Here is a 26,034-nt window from a genome sequence, read left to right as displayed (position 1 = left end):
GTGTGTTTCTTAACCATTTTCCAAACCTCCTTTCTCTATTTTTTCCATCTCATCCTTGGTACCCCCATCTTTTAGACAATGGCCCTAAACTTTTTCCTAGACTCCAAATGACTGATCTGAACTTGAGCTATTTAATCTTCTGGGAGCTCTCCTAAATAGTTGTAGTTTCAATTGACTCTGTTTCTATTCAGCCCAGCCTGCTTAGGGACATCTGGGGTGGCAAGTGCTTTTTAAACAAATTACTCCACTAATCCTCCTGAGAATGGCTCTTACAGGACTTAACTAAATATATACATTTAGTTAAGATATATTTAGTTTAGATAAGGTAAGATAGGGAGTGGTGTCTTCAAAATGTTTGTTGTTGTTCTTCTCCTTTTGAGGGAGTGTAAAGTCTACATGATTATTCAAAGTTCATAATGAGTTGGATGACAAGCATTCATGAATAGTGGTGATTCAGAAGATCAGTACTTAGTATAAGTAGCGGTCAAATGTGACACATCAGTGAACCAAGATCCATTTCACAAAAGCTGATGTTTGTGGAATACTGTATAATCACTTCTATGTAATTGTGTTGTGGTTACCTTTATCCAACTTTTTTTCTCTTTTTCGCTTTCTTCCTCAGTGCTAGTGTTATGCAGCGAAGTGGGACGACTACAGATCACATTGCTATATCCCGTATGAAGAACAAGAGGAAAGGACGCAGTAGGCTGCAAGCAGGGAGGAAGGCTGGGGAGGTGGGGCGGCTGATTTTCTGATTTGGTCCATTCATACTGTATTGAACTACAAATCTTGAAATGTTGTACTGTGATCTCATAAATTGTATAATGTCCAAAAAAAGTTAAAAGCAAAACCAAAAACAAGATGAGGGCTCCTCCCTGCTCACTGACCTAGAACTTCTCCGGTGGGATTCCCTAGGAACAAAGGTCTTCACTGCTCTGGAGAAACTGTAGCAATCTGGGAAGTGTGGAGAGCTGGGGAGGTGCTTATGGATTCACCTTGACAAACTGATTGTCAGGGTATTAGGATGAACTGAGTTGTGTTTTGAGTTGAGGTTTTTCCTTCTACAGAAGACATAGAGTAAGGCAGAGGTCCTTGTCAGCACACAGCCTCAACAGTCTGCTACCGCAGTTTGGTTTCTCCTATACAATGTCAGTTTAGTTCCCTGCTTTGTTCAAGTCAACACTTAGCTGCTGTTACGGGTAGAAGGGCAAAGCTCTGGTATGAGAATTATATGCTTAACTGCATGTTGACATAAAAACAAACAAACAAACAAACAAAATCCCCACAAAGAACCAAGTGCCCCTTTGGGGTGACCAGAAGGAAACTAATAGCATCTAAGATACTACCCACTGGGAGTCCCATCTTCTCCAAAATTTCTGTCAATTTTCCGTTGCTCAAAGAGATGCCATGAAAGAGTTACTCAAAAGTGGTGGAATGATCAAATGCCTCAACCCATAAAGAAGTGTCTGCTGTGGCGGCAAGCCTTGAACAATGTGATCATGACAGTTCAATATTGATGGGGGAAGATGACACTGAGGAAATAGAAGACCAATGACTTCAACTGCAACTTTTCTCCCTATGTTCAGTTAGAAAGAAGCCTCATGCTGGAGAGTGCTTCTCTATTGCAATCCAGCTCCCTGCTTCTCTATTGCAATCCAGCACCTCAGAAGGCAGTTGGAGGATGGCATAAGTACTTGGAACCCTGCGATCTACATGGGAGACCCAGTTGGAGTTCCTGGCTCCTAGTTTCATCCTGACCTAGCCCTGGCTGTTGTAATTATTTGGGGAGTAAGTCAGAGTATGGAACAGCTCTTTCCCTCCATCCCTCTCGTACTCTCCCTTTCTCTGTCTCTATGCTTTTCGAAGAAATCTTTTCGAAGAGTTTGTGGAAAATGTGGTTGAAACTTGTTTATTTTGGTGCAAAAAAGTTGATATTAATGCACAGTATTTCATAATATACATTTTCTATGCATTATGGAAAAATGAACCAAAATAAGCTCACATTTTAAATTCTGTTTTATTTGAACTACTTGGCATACTCGTGTGTGTTTGTGTTTATAATAGTTATTAATTAGAGAAATTGGTAGCTCAGATGTCAAGAAAAAATGAAATAATATTGACTTAAAGTTTAGGCAATCCTACTGTTGTTAATATCACTGGAATATGTGCCTTTCCAATGAATTGTGGCAAGAAAAGGGAATTTACTACAAGAGAAGCCATTGAGACACATACTAAGTGTTCAAAAGTACTTGTTGAATTGAATTGCGAATTTTTCCTTTGGCATGCCTCTTTAAACAGAAGAGGAAAACATCAATAAAGGAAGGAGATATATGATTTTGATACAAAGATACATTATCAAGATGTGATGATAATCACATTTGCTGTTCCAACTTTTCCTTTTATTTATTAAACTGCAATCAGGACAGGAGGCAGATATGAAACCAAGGCATTCTGCTATGGGAATCTGGAATCCTAACCAGCATCTTTTTATTATTATTATTACATTGCGTTATGTGACACAGTTTTAGGCACTGGGATCCCCCTCTCCCTTCCCTAACCCTCCGCCTATGGTGGATTCCCCCACCTTGCTGCGTTGCCACAGTTCAAGTTCAGTTGGGGTTCTTAAATTCCAAGCATATACCAAGCATAGAGTCCAGCATCTTATTGTCTAGATAAGTTTAACGGCTTCTTGTGGAGACCATCTCTGGTCTGAAGGTAGAACCAACAGAGTGTCATCCCATCTTAACTGTTAGGCTAAATCTGCATAGGGCACTGAGCCCTTTACAAAGGGAAGCAGAGGCAACAGCAGATGTAGGATTTCTCTGAAACGGAAGTAATGTCTTCCACATTGTAGAAGTGACATGATTTTCAATTTTTTTAGAAGATTTATTTTATTTTTATTGGAAAGTCAGATATACAGAGAGGAGGAGCGTGAAGATTTTCTGTTTGCTGAGTCTCTCCCCAGGTGGCTGAAAATGGCCAGAGCTATGCCAATCTGAAGCCAGGAGCCAGGAACTTCTTTTCTTCTGGGTCTCCCACACAGGTGCAGGGTCCCAAGGCTTTGGGCTGTCTTTGACTGCTTTCCCACACCACAAGCAGGGAGCTGGATGGGAAACGGGGTCGCCGGGATTAGAACCGGCGCCAATAAGGGATCCTAGTGTGTGTAAGGCAAGGACTTTAGCCACTACGCTACTGCACTGGGACCAACATTCATTTTAAAGAGCCAGTTATATACAAGGCATTGAATCAGACAATTGATGTCTCATTCATTTTTTAATTTACTTTCATTTATTTAAATAATAGAGAGAGAAAGGGAAAAATTGATCCTCCATCTTCTGGCTGATTTCTCAAATGTCCACAACAATCAGAGCTGGCCAGTCCAAAGTCAGGAGCCCAGAATATACTCAGGATTTCCCAAATGGGAGGCGGGGACTCGAGTACTTGAGCCATCCCCGGCTGCCTCCCACCGTACATATGTGCAGGACTCTGGGTGTAAAGCAGAGCTGGGACTCAAACCAATGCACTCTTCTATAGGACATGGCTGTCCCAAGCATCACCTTAACCACTATGCCAAACCTACCCCTTCATATGTCATGTGATGCTTAGAACAACATTACATTGTGGGAAATACTAGTCTCATATGATAAATCTGGAAAAATGTCATTCAGTGGGGTAAGGGCTTTTGCTCCAGATCACAAGGGTAGGTCATGAGAGAGCTGAGATTTCAAGTCCAATGTGTCTGGCTCTGAAGCCCAACTGTTAAACAGCAACTCGTAGTTTCCTCACTCTGACAGCCCTACAGACAGAAGTCCTTGATATCTCCATTTTATAGCCTAAGACATCAAGGCATAGAATACAACTATTATATCAAAGTGTCCATTTTTTTTTTCATTCCATGTAATCCAGGCTTCAGAAGAGAAAAATGAAATAATTAGCCTTCTTCAGCAAACTTCTGCCTTAGGCAAGCTTCCATTCAGAATCCTCAGCCTTAGTAACATAGAATCTTGAAAAGGTAGTACACGAGCTGACCCAATTTACTGTGAAGCACGGTCCTGAGCTGCATCTATTAAAAGTGCTGGTAGGCAGGCAAAAATCCGTGCTCTCATCCTGTCTCCACACACTTTGTAACGAGCGATTTCCATTTTGTGTGGCTGTCATGTTCATTCTGAAGCGATGCAAAGTCTTTATAGAATCTGTAAGGCTCGAAAATACTTTTGAGCCTAGAATTTTAAAGTTCTTCCAAGATATCCAATGATAGAAAACACATTCATTACCACGATGCTGGAGTCCTGGCTACTATGTTTCTCGCACAGCACACTCTCTCGCTCGCCTTCTCTCTCTCTCACACAAATAAAAATAAAACAGCAATTTCAGCAATCTCAGAAAAGAAGCGTAGGAACTTTAGAGAACCCTAATCTCAGGAATTCTCAATCATCTAAATGATAATTCATCATAAGCATTTTAAGGTGGCCAATAGCTTTAAAAAAAAATCACTACAACCACTTTAAAACTATGTTTCCCCTAAAATCTATGGATTTAGTTAATACTAAAGAAGGCAATTGAGGCCCAGTGCAGTAACCTAGTGGATAAAATGCTCACCTTGCACACTCCAGGATCCCATGTGGGCATTGGTTAGTGTCCCAGCAGCCCCGCTTCCCATCCAGCTCCCTGCTTGTGGCCTGGGAAAGCAGTCGAGGACGGCCCAAAGCCTTGGTACCCTGCACCTACATGGGAGACCCAGAAGAAGTTCCTGGCTCCTGGCTTCAGATCGGCATAGTTCTGGCTGTTGTAGCCACTTGGGGAGTGAATCATCAGATGAAAGATCATCCTCTCCATCTCTCCTCCTCTCTGTATAACTGACTTTCCAATACAAATAAAATAAATCTTAAGAAGGCATTATTTTCCCTAAAATGAAGGTAGGTGACTCTCATTATCCCATTTAGTTTTAGGATAATCTAGATAATTTCTTAGCTCAACGAGGCTCTTTGAAGAACTTGTGCTGACTAGCCTCAGATGGCTTGGGATTTTTTGTTGTTGCAGTCAGGAGATGGCATTTAAAAAAAAATTTTTTAAGGCAGGGGAAGAGAGAAGAGAAAGGGAGGGGGAGAGAGAGAGAGAGAGAGAGAGAGAGAGAGAGAGAGAGAGAGAGAGAGAGAGAATCTTCCACCTGCTGGATCTGCTGGTTTATTCTCCAAATGGTTGCACAGTTGAGGCTGGACAGCTGAAACTAGGAAACTGGAACTTTATCAAGGCCTCCCATCTGGGTAGCAGGAGTCCAAGCTCTTGCCCCGTGATCCATTGCTTTCCTGGGTGCATTAGCAGGGAGCTGCACTGGAAGCAGAGCAGCTGGGACTCAAATTGCTGCTCTCATATGTGAGAATGGGGTTGCAGGCAGTAACTTAACACTCTGCACAAAAATGCTGGCCTCTTGGGCTTAAATTTTGATACTTGACTCTAGTAATTAGATGTCCATGAGCCTTAGCCTTCTCATTTTCACCATGGGGATGAAATTAATATGGCTGACCACAATTGGGTAAAGGATTCTAGCTTCCAGGACATAAGAAATGTAGGAACATTTTGCAAGGCTGTAAATAGAATGTTATAGAAAAATCCAGTGATAGTTTAAGCTACTGCATTCTATGACTGTATTATATCTCAAAGAGAAGGGACTCTGAAGGCTCAATCTGTAATTTCAATATCTCAAATATAAAGTCATGTTCCTTACACATGCAACAAAACCTTTAAAAGGTATGGCAAGCAGTCTTACACAACAGCAAAAACCAAGACTTGAAAAAGTCTTGTGAATATCAAAATTTGAGTACAGATGTTACTTCCCACAGAAAGTGATCCTGTGTGAACTACAAGGTGGACTCAGACCAGAGCATCTCTGAAACTCAGTTGGGATCTAACACTCTTACATCAGAGAAAGACGGTCCAAAGAGATGGGCAGTCCAAAAACAGTATCAAAGAATCCCAGAGGTTAAGATGGCACCAAGAAAAAAACCTGACAGAGTCTGAGACAAGGGTGAGTTGTGATGTATGGGAAATTCTCCATATCCTATGCTTACTCATTCTCTGTGACTAATTCTCTCCTTCTTATTCCCCCATTCACTTGCCCACTCTATACCCCCTTGTCCTAGTTCTGAATTTCTTTCCAGATCCTCAACACTTCAAAGCTTCTGGTCCCTGTCCCCAAACTATGTGTTTTCTCATCTTGGTTCCTTTGCTCCACTTTACATGTCAAGAATCCTCTTCTCATTATCCCCTTTCTCTAGGCTTTTCTCCTCAAATAAGAAAAAAAAATAGGAAATGCCCTTTTAGTCACTTCTGAGCCCAAGTTTTCCCGATCCTGCTGTTCAATTCTTACATCCCTTAAACTCAAAATTTCTCTTCTGGCCATTTGCGTTTTCTACTTAAGAAATTATAGCTTTCTGTATACTTGATCTTACTTATGTTGCTATAATTTAAGTGACTGGAGATTCTAGCACAAAGAGGATTCAGAAAATGAGTTTAGATCATCATTGCCTCAAAGATGCTTGGTATTCACCTGAATTTTATTATTTTTTTTCTATTTGTTTGAAAGGCAGAGAGAAAGATTCTCCCATCTACTGGTCCACTCCCAAAATGGCAACAATGGCCAGGGCTTGATAGGCTGAAGCCAGTAAGCAGTAGCTGCATCCAGGTTCCCACATCGGAGGCAGGGGCCCAAGGACTCAGCCGATCATCCACTGATTTCTCTGCAACACTTGCAATATCCCTGCCTCCTATCTTGCTCATCCTTAATGTATCCCTTTCACTGTCACAACATGTATCTTATGATACTTTCATTATTCTACTCTCCTACTTAAGAACCTTAAGTAATTGTCTGGGGTACAGAATAAGGTGCGAATCTGCCTTTCTCTAAAAGCTCTTCTGTATTGGTTGCTGCTTCCAGGTCTCTGTGTGTGTTTCTTCACTCTGCATATCTAAGTTCAATTGATCTCACCCACATTACGAAGCCTTTTCTTAACTACTCCACCCTTTTTTGGTCCCCTTTATAATTGCACAGCATTACACTCTGTAATATACTTCTGTTATCAAATATTTACACTGTATTGCTTTGCACCAGTCTCCAGTATACATATTTTGTCTTCAAAAATAGGAGGGACACACATTGTTCCCCTTGCCTACCTTTCATTGTGAAACATGCACCTTTGAGTCTGGCCTTTCTCATCACCGTTTTGTGCTCTGGCCACACCAGCACCTCAAACTCAAACTCTCAAACTTCCTGTAGACACTACCTATACCTGCTCTTGACCCTGTGTTTTCTATAATTTTCTTAACTTCACACTAGAAAGGTTAGTCACATTCTGTTCTTTCTCCATCATTATCTACATCACAACCAGATACAAGGGGCCAGTGCTGTGACATAGCACGAAAAGCTGCTGCCTGTGATGCTGACATCCCATATTGGCACAGATTTGAGTCCTGGCTGCTCTAATTCCAGTCCAGCTCCCTGTTAATGCACTTGGAAGAGAAGCAGAAAACAGCTCAAGTGTTTGGCCCCTGGCTCTCATGCGGTATACCTGGAAGAAGCTTATGTCTCCTGGCTTAGGACTGACCCAGCTGTGGCCATTGCACCCAATTGGGAAGTGAAATCAGTAAATGGAACATCTCTCTCTCTCTCTCTCTCTCTTTCTCTCTCTAGCTCTGTGTGTGTGTGTGTGTAAATCTGACTTCAAATAAATAAATACCCTTTTAAAAAATTAGCTCTAAATCAAATCTTGTCAACATCTCTTACAACTATCTTCCTGTATCTACTACCTTAGTGTCGGGTCCCCAGTATCTGTTGCCTAGACTGATGTTTCCTTCTCCAGACTCTCTGAACCATCCCATATATAGGCAACAATTTCTTAAATCTAAACTTAATTTTGGTGTCCCCTAATCAAAAACTTTTGACATTCTCCACCTCTTGTGAATAGGACAAAGCATCGCCTTTCTATCTCTTCCATGTATACATGTTACATGGCCCATGTCTCTCTTGTCTCTTTTCCAACAAAATCCTACTTAATATTCAGACAGTTCTGATCTTGTCAAACAACTTTCCAGTATTAAATGACTTCCATATCTACACAGCACGCACTGTTCATCACTAGTAGGTACTTAACGCAATTTTGTTGCATTGGATCCATATAATAGAACGTAAACTTTAGGGAACTCATTGCCTGTGGCAGTGAGAGTAAAAATAGGTCAACCAGGAGATCCAGGAAAGAGGTTGGAGGCAGAAGTCTCTTCATTACTTCATTCAATGCCTGACTCAGTGTCTATGTACTAATGTGTATGCACACACCTACCTATAAGTTTGTTCAGAAGCTGGAGTTTATTTACTTAGGTGTGTTCCTGAGAGTGAATATGCTAGTGTGTACCTATGCTTGTATGCCTACCTATGCCTAAATCCCTTTAAATTCCTGTTTCAGATCTATATCTTAAACTGCTCAGAGAAAATTGTGATATGAGCTAGAATAAGTATTTCTAGGAATCAGTTCTGAGCATTTGATTTATAGGTTTCAGGGACTTGCTAAGGGAGCCATTTTACTTAATGTAACAAGTGAGCATGAAACTCAGCCCATAAGATATATTTGGGGATATCAGGAAAGAGTATCTTTTCCTAATGATACTTTTGCTTCCACTTGTTAGAAAATTATCATAATATATTAATTGTAATAAAGCACAAAATTTGACTGCCATCTCCCAGAAATATACTGAGTCAATATACAACATACTACGCTGTCTACAATGTGAAAATTTTCCCTCTAGACACAGCATTGTCATTTACTGAATAGCCTGTGCTCGTTTGTGTGATGATTCGACCTTGTAGCTATTCTAGAAAGAATGGGCACTTAAAAAAACCTCATTTAAGGAAAAACTTGCTCCTTCTATGTGCCAGCAGCATGGCTGTTAGGATTTCCTGCTGTCTAAGTAAAGACCTCATTTTATCTTTTCTGATCAGGCTGGTTTCAAGCCCTGGGTATTAATCTTGTCAGAGGCATTGGTGAAATAAGTTTAGGTTTTCCCTGTAATTAACAGAAAGCTATTTTGAACAAAACATAGACTGCCAAAGGGACATCAACGCTTAACTGTCGCTTCTCAGTCCTCATCAAAAAGGGAGAGTTTCAGAAGGGTCTAGTGGCATCTTTTTCTAATCTACAAGCTATGTACCTGAAGGCCTCAGTCCAATTTTCCATGGATGAATATATGAAGATGTATCAGCATACATAAACATAGAAAATGATGACAGCAAATATAATGATACAAGTACACATGGCACTGAAATAAGAGCATTTGTATAGTTCTTGTTTTTAAAATCAGACTTTACTGGCAATATTCTTCCAGAGTTATTCTACTATCATTACTATGCTAGTGACCAGCAGTATGCTAGGTACTAAAGGCCTTGTTTTTACAACTTAGTGGGATACACAAGCCGATGATCTCAGTGTGTGGCAAATAAGTGAATGTTTGCCTCATGTGCTCTGGGAGCCCACAGGAAGTGCATCTTGCCCAGATGGAATACTAGTGAAAGCTTACTGGAGAAAACTGCAGAGCTGAGTCAGTGGCATATTATTACCATCATTTAAGAGACACAAAACTAAGCTATAGAATGATTAAGCAAGTAACTCCATATGGCACACCATCTAAAGAGATACCATGACAGTGAAGTGACAGCCTAAACTCTTTAACCTCTGGCTGCAAGGTACCATGGGGTAAAGATGTACGTGGGAATGTTCCATACTGATATACTTTCAGACACATCCATTAGAATATTATAAAAATGTAGGCACACCAAAATAACCCAAGTCTGAAGCCTTTAGGTTAGCTAATTAACACCTATACCACAATCCTGCCAACCTGTGGTTCTTAATTTTGTGGTTGCTACAGCTTGTTACAGGGAGATGTGTTGCATGAAAATGAGGAATCAGCTCAAACTTCCTCAGAAACCAACTTGAAGAGGCTCGAGTCATTCAAATCGTTCCCTGAAGTCCTTCAACCACCAAATGCAGCCAAATAAAAATATGTGCTAATTAAATATGGAATTAGGGTTTATTATTTTCACTAGCAAAAAATTTTAGGTTTCATACACCATTGCTTTAAATGAGTTTTGTCCTGTTTTTATTTGTGTGTGATTGTCCTATTTTATGTGAGTTTAATTTTATGAGACTCTTTCTATATTTTCTGGATGCAAGCAGGGTGTAAATTATAAATAAATAATAAAACAACAGAATAAATGCATGTAGAATTGGCTTTTATTTGCCTCATGTTTGGTTTATAATACACTGAGGTCCTTTACAAAAGCAATGTGTATGGTACACTTATGCCACATTTCTAAAACTTGGAACAATTTTGCTACTTTAAGTGATTACAGTGGCTTACAGTTATGTATTAGCGTTCCCTTCATATTTTGGAAGTGACGTTCTTGGTTAGAAATACAATCATCAGTAATAAAATTATCCCTACAAATAAAGACATTGAACAACCTACTCTGTCAGACACTTAAAACACCTCTTGCAAAAGTGGGAGGAGGGGAGAGAGGTACCCTTAAGAATGGCTATAGTTCCAAGAGAATATTGCTGATTCTCTGGAATGATCACAAGCCGTATTATAAACTCTGATTTGCTTCTTCTCCTTGTCTAATGTCCTCCTGCATCACTGGCCTCCTTGCTAAGCACCATGTGATCAATAAGGAATACAAATACAAGTTCCAATTAGCTTATATGAAATAATTGGAAAAGTAACTTAGTTGCAGAATTATTTTAGCAGAGACAAATGGAGCTGGTGCAATGACTAGACTGGCTAATTCTCCACTTCAAAGCATTAGGATCCCTTATGGGTGTCAGTTCATGTCCTGCCTGTGCTCTGAGAAAGCAGTAGAGAATGTCCCAAGTCCTTGGGAACCTGGACCCAAGTGAGAGACCTGGAAAAAGCTCCAAGCTCCTGGCTTTAATGGGTTCAACTCCAGCACTTGTGACCATTTGGGCCATTTGGGAGATCTTTCTCTCTGTCTCTCTTCTGTCTGTCTTTCCAATAAGAATAAATCTTACACACACACATATACCCCTTCAGTGCCGGTGCTGTGACACTGTAGGCTAAGCCTCTGCCTATAGCACCAGCATCCCTTATGGGTGCTGGTTCTAGTCCCAGCTGCTCCACTTCCCATCCAGCTCCCGCTTGTGGCCTGAGAAAGCAGTGGAGAATGGCCCAAAGCCTTGGGACTCTGTACCCACGTGGGAGATCCAGAAAAAGCTCCTTGTTTCTGGCTTTGGTTCAGCTCAGGCTATAGTGGCCATTTGGTGAGTGAGCCAGTGGATGGAAGATTTCTCTATATCTGTCTTTCGCTCTGACTTTCAAGTAAAAATAAAATGAGCTTTTAAAGATTTACTTTTTTTTTATTGGAAGGCAGATTTACAGAGAGAAGGAAAGATCTTCCATCCTCCGGGTCACTCTTCAAGTGACCACAATGGCCAGAGTAGAACCAATCTGAAGCCAGGAGCCAGGAGCTTCCTCTGGGTCTCCCATGAGAGTGCAGAGTCCCAAGGCTTTGGGCCGCCCTCGACTGCTTTCCCAGGCCACAAGCAGGGAGCTGGAAGGGAAGCAGAACAGAAGGGACACAACTGAGGCCCAAATGGGATCCCAGTGGTTGCAATCAACTGGGTCCAAAATAAGACAATATTATATTTTATAGTACATTTAATTTTATTTTCTATTTATTTATATAAAATTATATGACAATATTTATACCATATAATAATTATATAAATTACATAACTATATAAATATGTAATTAAATATAATCTATAAATATATTTTTATTATATATATTACTTACTTTTTTATCCAGTGTGATAAAAAAAGTATGTATCAAGAGAGTGATAGCTCATTAGCACACCAGTTATTTCTAATACTAATCAAAATCCCTGTAGTGGTTGCAACTCATCAGTCAGATGAAATGCTAGGTTTTGTCACTCACCTTCAGAGTTCCAAGTAGAACTTGTGCCACCTATTTGATTTTCAACAAGATTTCAATTTACACCTTCTGGTCACATCAAAATGTTGCTTTTAATAACCCCGTATACCACTACCTCACTCTGTGTCTCCAGGCTCTGGTCTTACCTTGTCCAGTTTAAGCATAGTCTCACTTCTACTTATATCTTCAGTAGCACTACATCGTTTAATACTGACTTTCTGTCTAGGTTCCAGGGGGATACATGCTACCCACTTCAAACAACTTATTTCATTGTTCCCCTAAACTTTGTAGATCAAAGAAGAGTGCTTCTTTATCAGGCAATCCTCCATATTTGACCTATATCCATTTTGAAAACTTGCTAGTGAATTCTGGATGACAGAAGTCTATAATTTAACTTAAAAACGTAATAATACATTCCCATTTCCTCTTAAAAATCCAGCTATTTTCTACAAATACCAACAGAACACTCTTAAATACACATGTAGCAATCCTTCAAATATCTATCACACTATATAACATTTGTCTATACTCCTGAGCAGCAGTAGTTTTTCTACTTTCTACTTGTTGATTTTTTTATGAAGTGTGGGGTTAAGCTTGTGATTATAAAGTTGAAACTATGCCATTATAATTTAAATAGTAAGGTGAGAGTAAGAGAGGGAGGTAGCACAGAGCGGGTTTTTAACGCTATATATATGAAAAATGTCCCCTTTATATAAATAAAAATTTAAGAAATAGGAAAACATCAATTATCTCACTGTTGAGTACTTAATGAACCAATCAGCATATATGCATGCATACAGTTCACAATGATGCCTCAATACACCAGATACCAAGAAATAAATAAAAAGCAATTTTTCAAGTTGCTTAGAAATGTCTTTTTTTTTTCTTTATGTTATTAGGAGACAAGATAGAAGAACTGTTAAAATCTTTAGGGAAAGCTGTTGTGGGTTAGCAGATTTATCTGCATCCAGGATTTGAGTGCCAATTAGAATCCCAGCTGCTCTGCTTCTGGTCCAGTTTCCTGCTTGTACCTATGGGAAGGCAATGGAGGGTGGTCAGAGTCCCTGGTACCATGTGGGAGAACTGGATGAAATTTCTAGCTCCTGCCTTTGACCAGGTGCAGCCCCAGTCATTGTGGCTGTTTGTGGAGTGAACCAGGAGACAGAACCCCCTTGTTTGCTTGCTCTTGCTTCTTGCTTTGATTCTCGAGTAATAAATATATACATACACACACACATATAAAACCGAGTGCTAATGAAGAATCACCTTATGGCAAAGTAAACTTTCTATCGGGAATTTTTAGAAAGAGGACTCACTATTGAAAAACAATATGATTTTAAAAACCATTAAGAGAGCCACTAAATGAGTGCATTGATTCAATGTGAAGCCCAAATAAAAAGTTCTGGAGATGTCACCAAGTTGAATAAATTAAAGCAGAAGAGACCAAAGCAATGTCAAAATGATTATTTTAATTACTCTCAGCAAGCAGAGTAAGTAGCTTGCTGCTAGTGAAAAGAAAGGGACAACAAAAAAGCTAGGCTTTTTTACTCAAGCCTGACAAGGAGGAAATTGTCACAGTAAACATCAATTAAGGTTATTGAGGAGGGTGCCAACTTTGCTAATTTTCTGAAATCAAGACTTGTTCTGTAGTTTCATTTACCTTCCTCTTTACTGTTTATACTTAGTTGTTTTAATAACACTATACCACATTTTCTTTTGTGCTGCAAGGGATAAGCACACTGAGTTAAATAAGCCAAGAAATAATTTGAGGGAACTTTAGAAAGTTCATGGAAAATGGAATTAAAAGATAAGTTATTTTGATGTCAAAAATATTGAAATAATTCATTAGTAAATGAAATCCAGAGATAACTCTTAGAGTTGGGATTCAGGGGATGCTGCTATAGGCCCCGACTCAACTTCAGAATAGTGGAGACTCAAATGACAGAGCCCAGAGTTAATGAACATTTCCCCAATCTCAAGTCTCTTTACTCACAGCCAAGAAGCTTAACAATTTTGCTTAGTGGATCCATTTTATTTCTTGTCTCACACTGCAAAATCCCAAAAGAGAACAGGTAGAGGCATTAATTGCAGAAAAAGTGAAATGAATGAGTGCCCAGGATTGTGAATCCCCAGTGCACTCTGCAAAGATATTTCCACCTTCCTCCTACTCCTGAAGACCAGGTCCATACTCAGTTCCTGGGCTCTACTGCCTCTTGATTCAGAAGAATTCTACAAATCCCTTGGTGAAAAAGCTTCAAGTCCATCTCAAAGCCGCACAGTATCAGTTCTGAGCCTCCTGCCCCTAGTTTTGTGCTTGAGGGAAATAGGGATGGGAATTTCCATCCTTGGGGACCAATATTTCTTTTACAGGCTTTTTAAATCAAGACAGTTAAGCAGTAAATGCCTATAATGCTCTGGAAGATGTAAGTGCAACAGACAAGACTGAAAATTCTCATTTTAATAATGCATTTCACTTGCCTTTTAAATTACTGATTCAACCTTGGTTCGATTGAATAGATTAGTGACTTTCCATTTTCTACCACACTTGCTTAATGAAAGCTGAACAAACTGAATAACTATCCTCACGATTGCTGGTGATGTCCTCTCATACACTTATTTCCCTTCTAGGTAGGAGGTACTCAGGTGAGCATTGCACCTACCTTTGTGTTAAGAGACAAGCGTCAGTTATTTGCATATGGTTTAAAATCACCCAATCAGTCTCATAAATCAAGATTTTCTCTTGGGGAATATAATAGGGGGTGAGAAGGTTGACTTTTTTTTGAAAGATTTATTTTGATTCATTTGAAAAATAGAGTAATAGAGATGGAAGGGGGTGGGGCAAGAGATCTCCAGTCTTTTTAATCACTTCTGAATTAGTCCCTGCAGCCAAAGCTGGACCAGGCTGAAACCAGGAGCCATGAACTCCATCTGGGTCTCCCACAAAGTTGACAGGGGCCCAAGCACTTGGACCATCTTCTGTTGCCTTCCCACATGCATTAGCAGGGGTGCCAGATGGGAAGTGGAGCAGCCAAAATCCAAATAGGAGCTTATTTTAGGATATTAGTATGGCAAAGCAGCTGTTAAATTTGCTCTGCCGCAATGCTGGACTCTTGACTAGATAAATTTTAAGAAAAAATTAAGCGTTTCCTAGTACTTAAATATGAATTGCATTGGACAAGAGGTATGGTTAACAAGAGATATACTGGGGTGGGCATATGGCTCAGGGATTAAAATGCTGCTTGGGATGCCCGCAAGCTCTATAGGAATGCCTAGTTCCACTAGTGGCTCAACTTCTTATTTCAGCTACCTGTTAAAGTGCATCCTGGGAAGGTAGCAAATGATGACTTAAGCACTTGGGATTTCCTGATTCCTAGCTTCAGCTTGGCCCAGTCCAGCTACTGAGGGTATTTAGAGTGTGAACTGGCAGATGAAAGATCTCTGTTTCTCTGTTTATCAAGTAAGATAAAATAAATAATAAAAATAAAACATGTGTCAATAAAAAGATATTTACGGAGGAAATTGGCTATTAATAGTGAATACCTCAGCATTGTGTCTGCTAAAGGAAATAGTCACTACCCGTATATCTGTTTTAATAGTTGGGTGTTTGATTTAGTAGTTTTGGTTAAGCAAACTTATGTCCAAATGATTTTGTTCAAATCCTCAGTGCTAAGGATAACATTAAGCACATACCAATTAGAGCAGCTACTCAGTCTAATTTTCAAAGAAACAAGGAATTAGAAATTTAGAAAAGCATTAATTGAGTGTATTCTTTGCCTATAAATGTGGCTTGCAAATTTCACGGAATTGTGGAAATCAAGTCTTTTATCATCCCTAGAAAAGACTCTGAAGCCAGCGCATGCTGAAACAGCCACTGCAAGATGGACTAGGCGAGGTAGGAACTTGTGTCTAATTGAAACTTAATAGCCAGGGTATTGCTGTTTTAATTTATTGCCAGTTCTTGATTTTTATACTATTAGAAATAATGCTGCAGTTAATGTCCAAATCATTTCTATTTGGCTTGGGATGGTGTTCTATGACTTTTTTTTTCTTCCAGCAGATTTGCCTTCCTAATTATTTTTTTCTTTCTCTCATAAGTGCACAGCCTGCGAGGTGGATGGGAAAGGTAACCAGAAATTGGCTGGGTCAGAGGGAAGTGGGCCTGGGATGAAACCTACAGCACCCCTCAGCCTTAGGTCCTAGGTTTCAGGTTCAATGGCACTGTCCAGGAGGGATATTACATTTTCTTTATACAATACTTTGAGTCTCTAGAGGGAAGAGATGGAGAGTGTTCTTATCTTTAGAAGGCAGGCTTTTTTTCCCCTTTCTTTGTTCTTTCTTTTGAAAAATCTCTTTAAGACAAGCCAGTTCAATGTTGTGAGATTATGGTCACTAATAGATTGGGAGGATCTGACTTTCTTTCCTCCAAAACAAACAAACGAACAAACAAACAAACAAAACAATAATAAAAAATCCCCTGTTTTTGTTTTTTCTCCTGTTGGATATGAAGAAGAATCATAAATGACCTTTGAAAAGTTGAAGGTATCTCCTCTTACAATGGAAGAATTTTTCTTAAAACTTTTTTCCGGGGTTTAGGCTTAGAGGATTTTTTAACACTAGGTTTAGGAGATTGAAGCTCAGGGACTACTGGTTTTAGTGGGACTAGGGAGCTTTCCCTAGCAGGATTTTGTTTTGTATCTCAAAAGAAATCATTTATTTGGAAGAAATTATGGAGACATCTCTCCTTAAAAATTTTTTTTTCCTTCCAAATAAAGAAGGAAAGAAAAAAAATACAGTGAAGCTTGGGAAAGAAATAAGGTGTCTGAGATTGGGTGGATATAGAAGCTATAGGAACAGAATCTTGGGGAGGAGGATTACCTTGCTGCGGGGGTGGGGTGGGCTGATCAGGAATAATGCATATGCATTATCTTCCAGGAGCTGTTGGGGTGTGCTCCCTGAAAAGAATTTCTTCATTTTAGCCTTTAATAAATGATCCTTTATTTTCCTCTTCCTTGATTTTTCTCCTTCCGTCACACCTTCTCCTTCCCTTCCTCCCTTTCTATTCCTTCTCTCCCTTCCCTTTCTTTTCTTTCCTTTTCTCTTGTTCTTGCCTCCACTCCAGTCTCCTATCTCTCTTCTTTCCTTCTGCCCCTTGCTGCCTCCCTCCTTGTTTTCCCTTTTTTCTTTCCTTCCCTTCCTTCTCCCTTCCTCTTCTATTTTCCTCCCTTCCTTTTCTATCTCCCTTTCTCTTCCTCTCTCCTGTCACAGTATCTGATTCTCTGCCCGCCCCCCCCCCGCTCTCCGTGTCTATGCCCCTAGTCCTGTCTTCTCCCTTTCTTTGGCCTTGTTTTTCTTTTTTTGAGATAAATGTTTTGGGACTTCGAGAACTTTTTTGTGGGTATCTTGGTATCTTTGTTCCTTTAAAAGGAAATATCTCTTCAAGAATATTGAACTCATGTTTTTCTCTTTCCACTCACTAAATTCTAAATGCATTTACTTGTTTTCAGAGAAAAAAGGGGATAGGGCATTTGTGACTTTGTTATGGCTGAGTACGCTTATCCTTAAGAGGACTTTTTTTGGCCTTGTTTCTGTCCCCTTCCTCATCTTTTCTGTTTATCCCCAACTTAAAAAACCCCATATTAAAAATAAGGTTTTGGGGGCTTGGCATTGACACAGCAGGTTAAGTTGCCTCTTACCAAGTAGGCATCCCACATTGGCATCACTGTTTGCTCAGTTCTTGATCCAGATCTCAGCTAACATGCCCGAAAAGGCGGTAGAACACAGTCCAAGTACTTGGCTTCCTGCCACCCACATAGGAGCTCCACACAGGTGGAATTCTGGGATCCTAGCTCCAGCCTGGCTCAGTCCCAGCTGCAGCTGTTTTTGACCATTGGGGAAAAAACAGTACATAGAAAATCACTCTCTCATCTTTCTCTTTCTCTCTCTTCCCTTCCTCTCTCTATTTTCCAAGTAAATTAAACAACAAGCTATAATTTTAAAAAGCAATAAATATTTTGGGCTTTGTTAAAATTGAGCCAATTCCCATCAGAAGGATATTTATTTATTTATGATTTGACAGGAAATTAATTAATAATGGTATGGTGTGTGTCAGTGGAAAGGGTGTTTTCAATGACACATACACTTCTCCATTACTAATATTTTTAAAAGTCCTAACATTTATATTTGAGAATAAGGTTCATGTGCCTTGGTCATCTAAAGAGGTATTTCTTTTGTTTCCTTTTTCTCTCTCTCCATTATGAGAATTAAAAACTCAAGATATTTGAAGGGCTGGTGCTCAATTGCTGAATTGGCTAATATTTCACCTGCAGGTGAAATACCCCATATCGGAACTGGTTTGTGTCCTGGTTGCCCCACTTCCCATGCAGCTCCCAACTTGTGGTTGGTGGCTGTGTGGGAGACCCATAGTCTGCTCCTGGCCCCTGGTTTAGGATTGGCTCAGCTCCAGCCATTTTTGCCATTTCTGGAGTGAACCAGTCAGTGGAAGATCTTTGTCTGTCTCTCTGTAAATCTGCCTTTCCAATAAAAATAAAAAAAGAGATTTGATAAGATCAAAATACTGCCCTTTAATATTTCTTTTTTAAGCTTAATGTGTGTATCGTGGAGGAGGAAGGAATAGCAAATTTATTGCCTTTATTAATTTTGAGAGTATCTGCTCCCCAAAAAGATACCATTTTGGGGCCTGGCATGGTAGCCTAGTGACTAAAGTTCTCACCTTGTATGTGCCTGGATCCCATATGGGTGCTGTTTCATGTCCCAGCTGCTCCACTTCCCATCCAGCTCCCTGATTGTGGCCTGGGAAAGCAGTCGAGGTGACCCAAAGTTTTGGGACCCTGCTCCTGTGCGGGAGACCCAGAAGAAGCTCCTGGCTCCTGGCTTCAGATCAGCTCAACTCTGGTGGTTGCAGTCAGCTGGGGAGTTAACCAGCAGACAGAAGATTTTTCTTTCTGTCTTTCTTCGTAAATTTGCCTTTCCAATAAAAATAAATAAATGTTTAAAAAGATTGCATTTTTGTTTATTTTGTTAAGCAAAACTTGTTACATTGGAAACTTTGGAGACATCCTTAAGAAGATCTCCTTTAAGTTCCTTTTATGATTTTTTTTTGCTTTATTTTGGGGGAAATAGTAGGTCTGTTATGTTAACATTGGAGTACACTTATTCTTTAGTTTTTAAAATTAAAGCTTAATTCATATGCCATAAAATGCATTGCTTTAATACGTACAGTTCTGTGGGTTTTAGTGTATACCTAACATTGTGCAACTTTTAGTACTGGCCCTAGAACATCTTTATCATAGCCAAAAGAAACCTGTGCCCTTCATCTATCATTCTGTTCTCATAGTCCCCCAAGCCCTGGCAGCCACTCATATTCTACAAATTTATATCTTCTAGACATTTTCTAGAATTCTAAAAAATAAAAGGATTCTTGCAAAATTCCTGGAAAATCCATGCATATGTCCATCAACATTGGAGGCTTTCAGAAAGTTCATGGAAATGTATAATACGAAAAAAAAAATTGGGCATGGATTTCAATTTTGCATCAGAGTGAAAAAAAAAAAAACCCTTAACTTTTAATTCTATTCTATTTTCCATGAATTTTTAAAAGTATCCTCACAAGATTAGGGAACTTTGGTGCGTTATTTGGATAATTTATTTTTGCTCCCATAATTTTCAGGATTGGGCTTGGGCCATACAGTATGAGTGAAGTCTATAAATTCCATGAAATGTTTAAAGTTAGAAATACCATTTGGTTAATATGATTTCTCTTTTTTCATTCCTTAAATTTTGGGATTTGATGAAGATAGGGAATACTTTCCTTTCGATTTTTTTTCCTTAAAATGATTTTCAGAGGAGGAATATACTTTATTATCTGCAGCAACTCTCCCTTGTTCCCTTTTCTTAAAAATTTGTAAACTTGGTTTTCTATTTTGAGAGTAAGGTTTATTTGCTTTAGTGAGAATGGGACATTTGCTTTTAGGAATGGCTGCCTTCTTCCTTTTTTGTAATCCTTAAAACTATTTTTTTTTTTTGTTCCGCTGAGGGAATTATAGTCAGTGGCCTTGAGAAGGTAGGGCACCCTATCCTTAGTAATATTTCTATTTATTTCCTTAAAAAATAAAGCCTTTGTGAGTGATCCATTCAGGCTCAGGATCTCCCATTGCTTCTTCTCTTTCTGTCTCAGGCTCCTATTCTAATGCTGTTCCCCTCTGGGAGCATCAGAAGTGGAACATCAGTCAGGGCTTTGAAAAAAAAAATCAGAGCTCATGAAATGTCAGCTAAAAGACTGTTCTTAGACAAATGAGAATCCCGTGTGTCACAGAAAGCTGATATTTTAAAAGTCCACAATAGATAAGTTAACCCTTATATCAGATACAATTAGCTGCCAGGTTTTGGATTTGCCCTCCCCTCTCCTTCTGCTTCCTTGAGGCAATAAAAGGGTTAATAATGCAGGGGACAGTGTTGTGTACACTATAATAAAGTGCCATATGAGCACAAGGAATTCTAGAATACCTACTGCAACTCCCCCTGAATGCTTTCTGGCCTCTGTGGATTCTTTCCACTTTCCTTGGAAGCTCTTTGGATCATGTCTCATTCTTTCCTTTTGGGCTGAAATTCTTCAAAAGCCCCACTCAGAGGGTTTAATAAACACATCAGGACTATGCGCTCAAAAAGGAAAGATCACCAAGTAAATGCCTCATTATTTTTTCTGGAACATCCGGTAACAAATGGTCTCAGACTATACGAAATAAATCAGATAGTATCATCAAAAGCTGGCAAGAAGCAGGCAAAGAACCCAAGAGCAAAGAAAGTAATTTCCTTCTGACCTTCAACAGGTTAAACGTTAGAATCTATATTCCCAGAGCTGCTTACAGTCACTGCAGATATTCTGCTCACTTAGGAAAACAATTTATTACCTCTGAAAGCAACCCACATCATCATTACATGGCTGCTGCAGGCACTGCATGAGGTAAGGACACTTTCCAAGCCATTTAAAAAAAAATTTGTTAGTAATTTGCTTTTTAATTGTGGTTCTAAATGTCCATTCTGAAACTGGAAAGATTGACTTCCTTGAGGACTATATATTCCAGGCTACTTAAATAAGCATTTATTTCTCACTCTGAAACCAATGAGAGCACACGCTTGTTCATTCATAGTGGTAGCCTCTATGTTGTTAAAAAAAAATGAAATTGATACAGTTCAGTCTTTAGCAAGTATTCTTTGAACACAGGAAAGGAAGTATGCATTGTGTTAGGCACCAAAAAAGACAGCTTTCATTTTTTGAGATGCTCAGAAATAGTTAACAGTTATTCAGGCAATACTGACCAGACATAAGGTGCATAAATGCTTGCTCTTTTGTAAGAAAAAGATGATCAGCTTTGTGTACAATAGCTGTTCTGTTATGGCTTAGGGATAATGGCCATTACTGTGTAATTATCAGCAGGGATACCCAAATGCTTCCATCTTTCAAATAAAAGACATAAAGCTGTGTTTCTCCCCAGATTTGCATCAATCATTTGTACGTTGTGATTGTAATTTCATAGTTGATCAATACCTAATGAAAAAACACAAACTACCTCTCTTTGAGTAGAACAGAGAGAGAAAGAAATGTGATTCATTTTATGTAAACCCCATGCCCCCCAAGAGAGTTACAGCATTGTTAAAGAACCAATTCACACATCTTTACTTACGCTTGCTGCTACTAGATGGGAGACCGTGGCTCATTTCCTGGAATCAAAACATTTTAGAAAGGAAGGCAATAGGTTTGCTTCACACACCGTGCTACCCTTGCTTGTGGCTATTTGGAAAGAAAACATGAACCCCTTTTCTCATTCTTGACATAGAATTGTAACCAGTGGTTTCTGAAATGCTAGTAAAACCCAAAAAGCAAACAGACAACAGGTTGGAGATGCTGATTCTTTTTTTTTTTTTTTAACTGCAAAATTATCCAGGAAAAACTTGCACTCACAGTTAGGCACTCAGTTTTGCTTCTTTAATCCTTTGAATTAGCGGGTAAGATCCATACTTGCTATGAAGGATTTTGTTGTATGATGACATGTGCATTTTGTTCTCTTTGTTGTGTGTGTGCACACGTGTGTGCATGTGTGTGGATGGCGGAGGGGGTGATGGGGAAGGAAGGTAGTTGCTTTTCCCCATGTCTGCCTCAAGGAGGCAGTGTTTGAGAACAATGCCATTCAGCTAAGATGGCAATCAGTTTTCCTTGAATGTTACAGTGCTAGTCAGCAGGTTGCAGGTGCTTTTGACTAGGGGAAGCAGGAGAGTATGGTCTTATCACTTAAGATCAGATGTTCCCAACTGCACTAGAGACCAGCTGAGTGGTGACATTGTAGCTGGTGGAGAATGGTCAAGCTTTCAGAGCATTTGCATCTTTCCAAATCCTTTAGAGTCACTGGGTGAGTTCATTTACATAGCCTTCTTGAGGGAGGGGCAGTGGTCTTCTTGAGGAAGGGTCAATGGTCTTAATCTCTTTCTGTACATAAGGGATTCTACAGTGTCTAGCTGGCTCTACCTAAGGCAAATGTCATTTGTCAAATGTCTGTGGCTCAGCTAGCCAGTACGTCTGAATGGACACTTCGTGGAAAAGGGTGAGCTGATTTCCGGCACCTTGATTCTCATGTATCTGGCTACAGACATTTTCTAATCAAACTAGTAGGTTTTGTTCGTTTGTTTGTTTAATTTGGCTGTGGGGTGGGGATCTTTGCCTCCAGTCAACCTTCCAGAGGCCAAAGGAGATGACTTTCTGGTTATTAAGCCCCCCAGGTGTTAGTTTCCCAGCCATGTTCCCATAATTTCACACAAGATGGCCACAGGTCAGATGATTCCTGCTCATCTCCCTCTTAGTGGCTTCATGTGAACTCTTTCAGAAAGACTGGAACCCACACTCTAGTGCCTAGGATGGGCACCTACATCTAATGGCACCAACCTTTCCTTCTTGAGGTTATTGCAGGGAAGGACACCTGCATGAAGGGGAACGATCCACCGGTCTCAGAGCAGTGTTGGATTAAAAAAAAAAAAAAGGTTTAGCTGCATTCCTAGGTGCCTTATCCTATTTATTCATTTAGAAGCCTCTCTCCTTGTACCCACCCCACCCCCTTGTAGCATCTCCTCCCCCACCCCATGCAACTTATTAGCTTCTTTTTTAGTAGTCATTCACCATTTCAAATGTTGTGCAAACTCAAACCTCCCTATTCAGAGCTCAGGAAGCCACCAGCCCTGCCATTTGGTGTTGTCAACCTCTATGGGTACCCCCGCCCCTCCCCACCCTGCCCGTTCTGTATGCTACAAGTGTGAGGACCACAACGCCAGCGTTTCGGAGTCATATCCCTGCACCCTGACAGGCAGTAGGTGGGCAGGCGTCTTTGGTGTTCTGTGTCATTTGCTTCTGGGTGTAATATCTGTGTGTGTGCTCCTGCAGAGGAAGCTATGTGCAGGTGTATGGGTGCATTATCACGACTTTCACGGTTCGGTTTAGGGAAAAGTTTAAGGGAAAGGAAAAGCAAGGGGAACTCAGAGAAAGCAAGAAAGAGAGACACTCCAGCTGAAGAGCAAACGGGGTGTCAAGGAAAATACCGAAAACCTTCCTCCCTCCTCCCCGTGGTTCCTGAAGATTCTCTACTCATTACCCACCCCCCCGCCACCCCTTTTCCCCGACTGAGTGCGATGTCTTGGGCGGTTTCCCTGTGGGCTATTAGACCGGATTCCCATTCACATGCTGCTCTTAAATCCAGACTCCTATTTTCTTTTCTCTAAGCTAGGGCTCGTGTACTATTCCAACTAGCCCCGGGGCGGGATGCGCGCTGTCCGCTGGTGACGCGGCACTTCACAGTATCTCTGTGTTGCACCTACCTGCTGGGAAATCCTGCAGACAAATGGAATGGTGGCTTCCACACACACAAGCTCTCCCCCTCCTCTCGGGCGGACCTTGCCCTTCCCCTGCAGTGCGCGCGGGCGTTGCCCATCCCTTCATCCTCACCGCTGGTACCAGAGCCAGGCAGCAGGGTTGAGGGCACCGGGCACCTCCCTGGAGCGCCGCCAATTTTGCCCCAAGCTGAGGCGCCCCCTCCCCAGCCGCAAGGAGGGGGCCAAGCAGGCTGCGGCTCCGCGGCTCGGGCCTCTGCGGCAGTGACCAAGAATGTGTCCCACCGCCCGCACTCAGTTCCATCCAAATGTGTTCCTCCACACCCCCTCCCCCGTCCGGCCAGCCTCAGTCACTTCTCCGAGTCTTTTGCGCTTCCCGTAGGTGTCTTCCTCATCTTTTTCAAGATTTTGGCTCTTGCCGCACTGTCCACTTCTGCTCGTGGGGGAAATCTGCCCCGACTCCCACCCTTGCCTTTACCCGGTTTCTAGCCCCAAACTCTCGCTTACCACATGTTGCTTCCCGCCTCCCAACCGCTTCCCACTCCCCCAGATCTTCTTCCCGCATCTTTCTGAGCATCTTCAACAGCTAGTGGTACCCAAAGGGCATGCAAGGAACACCCTGAGGCTCGTGAGCTCCAGAGCCATCCAGCCTCCCCTTGCTCCTTCTCCCTGCCCTAGGAGGATTTTTCCTTACCTTTATTCGGGACCATGACACTGGCGTCCGGGGCGATGGTAATGGCGAGGTCCTTGGACCTCTCTCTGGAACAGCCACCGGACACTGCAACGAGCATGGTGCTGGTGTTGGTGCTGGACTCGGCTTCGGACAGGACTCTGGGGCTGACTCCACGGCAGGTGCTGGGGTCGACTCTGGGGCCCCCTGCGTGGCAGGTTCTGGGACCCGCTCTGGAGCCAGTGCTGGGATTGGCTTTAGGATTTGTTCTGAAGCCAGGTCCCAGGCAGGTTCTATGGCAGGTTCTGGGGTCAGTTCAGATGCCGGCTTGGAGACGGGGTCTGGGGCCGGCTGGGTGACAGATTCTGGGGCCAGCTCTGGGACCTGCTGGGTGACAGGTTCTGGAGTCAGCTCTGGGACCAGATGGGTGGCAGATTCTGGGGCCAGCTCTGGGACCAGCTGGGTGGCAAGTTCTGGGGCCAGCTCTGGGGTCAGCTGGGTGTCAGGTTCTGGGGCCAGCTCTGAGGCCAGCTGGGTGGCAGATTGGGGAGTCGTGTCCGGGCAGGGTCCTGGAGCAGGCTCTGGACAGGACTCTGCGGCAGGTTCTGGCGAAGGTGCATGGGGTGGCGGAGGAGCCGGCGGTGGCGGCGGCCACGGCGGCGGAGGCTCTGGAGACTCCTCGGGCTGCTCTCCATCCTGCGGCGGGCCACTGCCCGGGGCCGCGGTAGCCGGGCGGTGCATGACCGCCGGCCCCTCGGGTCCGGGCAACTGGAGCCCCTGAGCTGGGAGCGCTAAAAAGCCTTCGGGGGCCCCGCCCACTGCCGCCTGGCAGCCCCTTGCAGACTGCCAAACTTTGCCCCAGCTGGCTCCATGGTTCGCTCGGCTCTGAGGACTAGTGGGGGGCGCTCAGCATCTCAGAGCGCTGGAACACGCCCCTCGGTGAGCGCGCACCTCTTCGTAAGCAGCCACGAGCCCGAATGGGCGGGAAGCAGAGGGGGCTTGCGGAAAGCGGACTGGGCAGAGCGCTTGATGACCTCCTAGCGACGCGGGGAGGTGGGGGGAAGAGGGAGGGGGAAGACAAACCGGGTAGGGGGAATGGAAACTAATGGCTGGGGGTGGGGTAGCGGTGAGAAGGGGGGGAGGGATTGGAGCCCGGCTGCGTTTAACCCTTTGGTGACAAGAATGGGCAAAAAGCCTAATAATAATAATAATAATAATAATAATAAACCTAACAAAAAATTCCCGAGGCGAAGTTGAGGATCTTTGCAAGGTTCCTGAATACCGAGCCATGAGCTACAACTCAGAACAGCCTCCTTCTTGTGTCTATTCTGTCACCTCACCTCAGCAGCAGGTGAGCCCAACCTCGGGACAAATTCTTGTCACCCCCTTTCTTTCTATTCCCCCACCCCCACCTCGCTTTGCAGGTCTCAACTGTCAAGTCCTCCAGTTTTCTGCCTTGGGAAAACAACCTGCATGG

The 26,034-nt window shown here is 41.8% G+C and overlaps 1 protein-coding gene across 1 annotated transcript in view; it reads right to left on the bottom strand.

Annotated features, from left to right (window-relative positions):
• Nucleotides 1-25,298, bottom strand: part of DGKK (diacylglycerol kinase kappa) — a 98,052-nt gene extending 72,754 nt beyond the window's left edge. Inside the window, exons 1-2 of the mRNA XM_041001563.1 lie at nucleotides 25,014-25,298; nucleotides 24,582-24,941 (exon numbers count right to left, since the gene is read on the bottom strand). Of these exons, the coding sequence (XP_040857497.1) occupies nucleotides 24,582-24,941; nucleotides 25,014-25,298 (645 nt within the window). The remainder of the gene's footprint in view (nucleotides 1-24,581; nucleotides 24,942-25,013) is intronic.
• Nucleotides 25,299-26,034: the final 736 nt, after the last annotated feature.

This window comes from Ochotona curzoniae, unplaced genomic scaffold (genome assembly GCF_017591425.1).
Source record: "Ochotona curzoniae isolate NIBS_2020 unplaced genomic scaffold, NIBS_Ocur_1.0 contig_1274, whole genome shotgun sequence".
Classification (NCBI taxonomy): domain Eukaryota; kingdom Metazoa; phylum Chordata; class Mammalia; order Lagomorpha; family Ochotonidae; genus Ochotona; species Ochotona curzoniae.
Note: the sequence above shows the minus strand (reverse complement) of the source record. Positions and strands in the feature narration are given on the sequence as shown.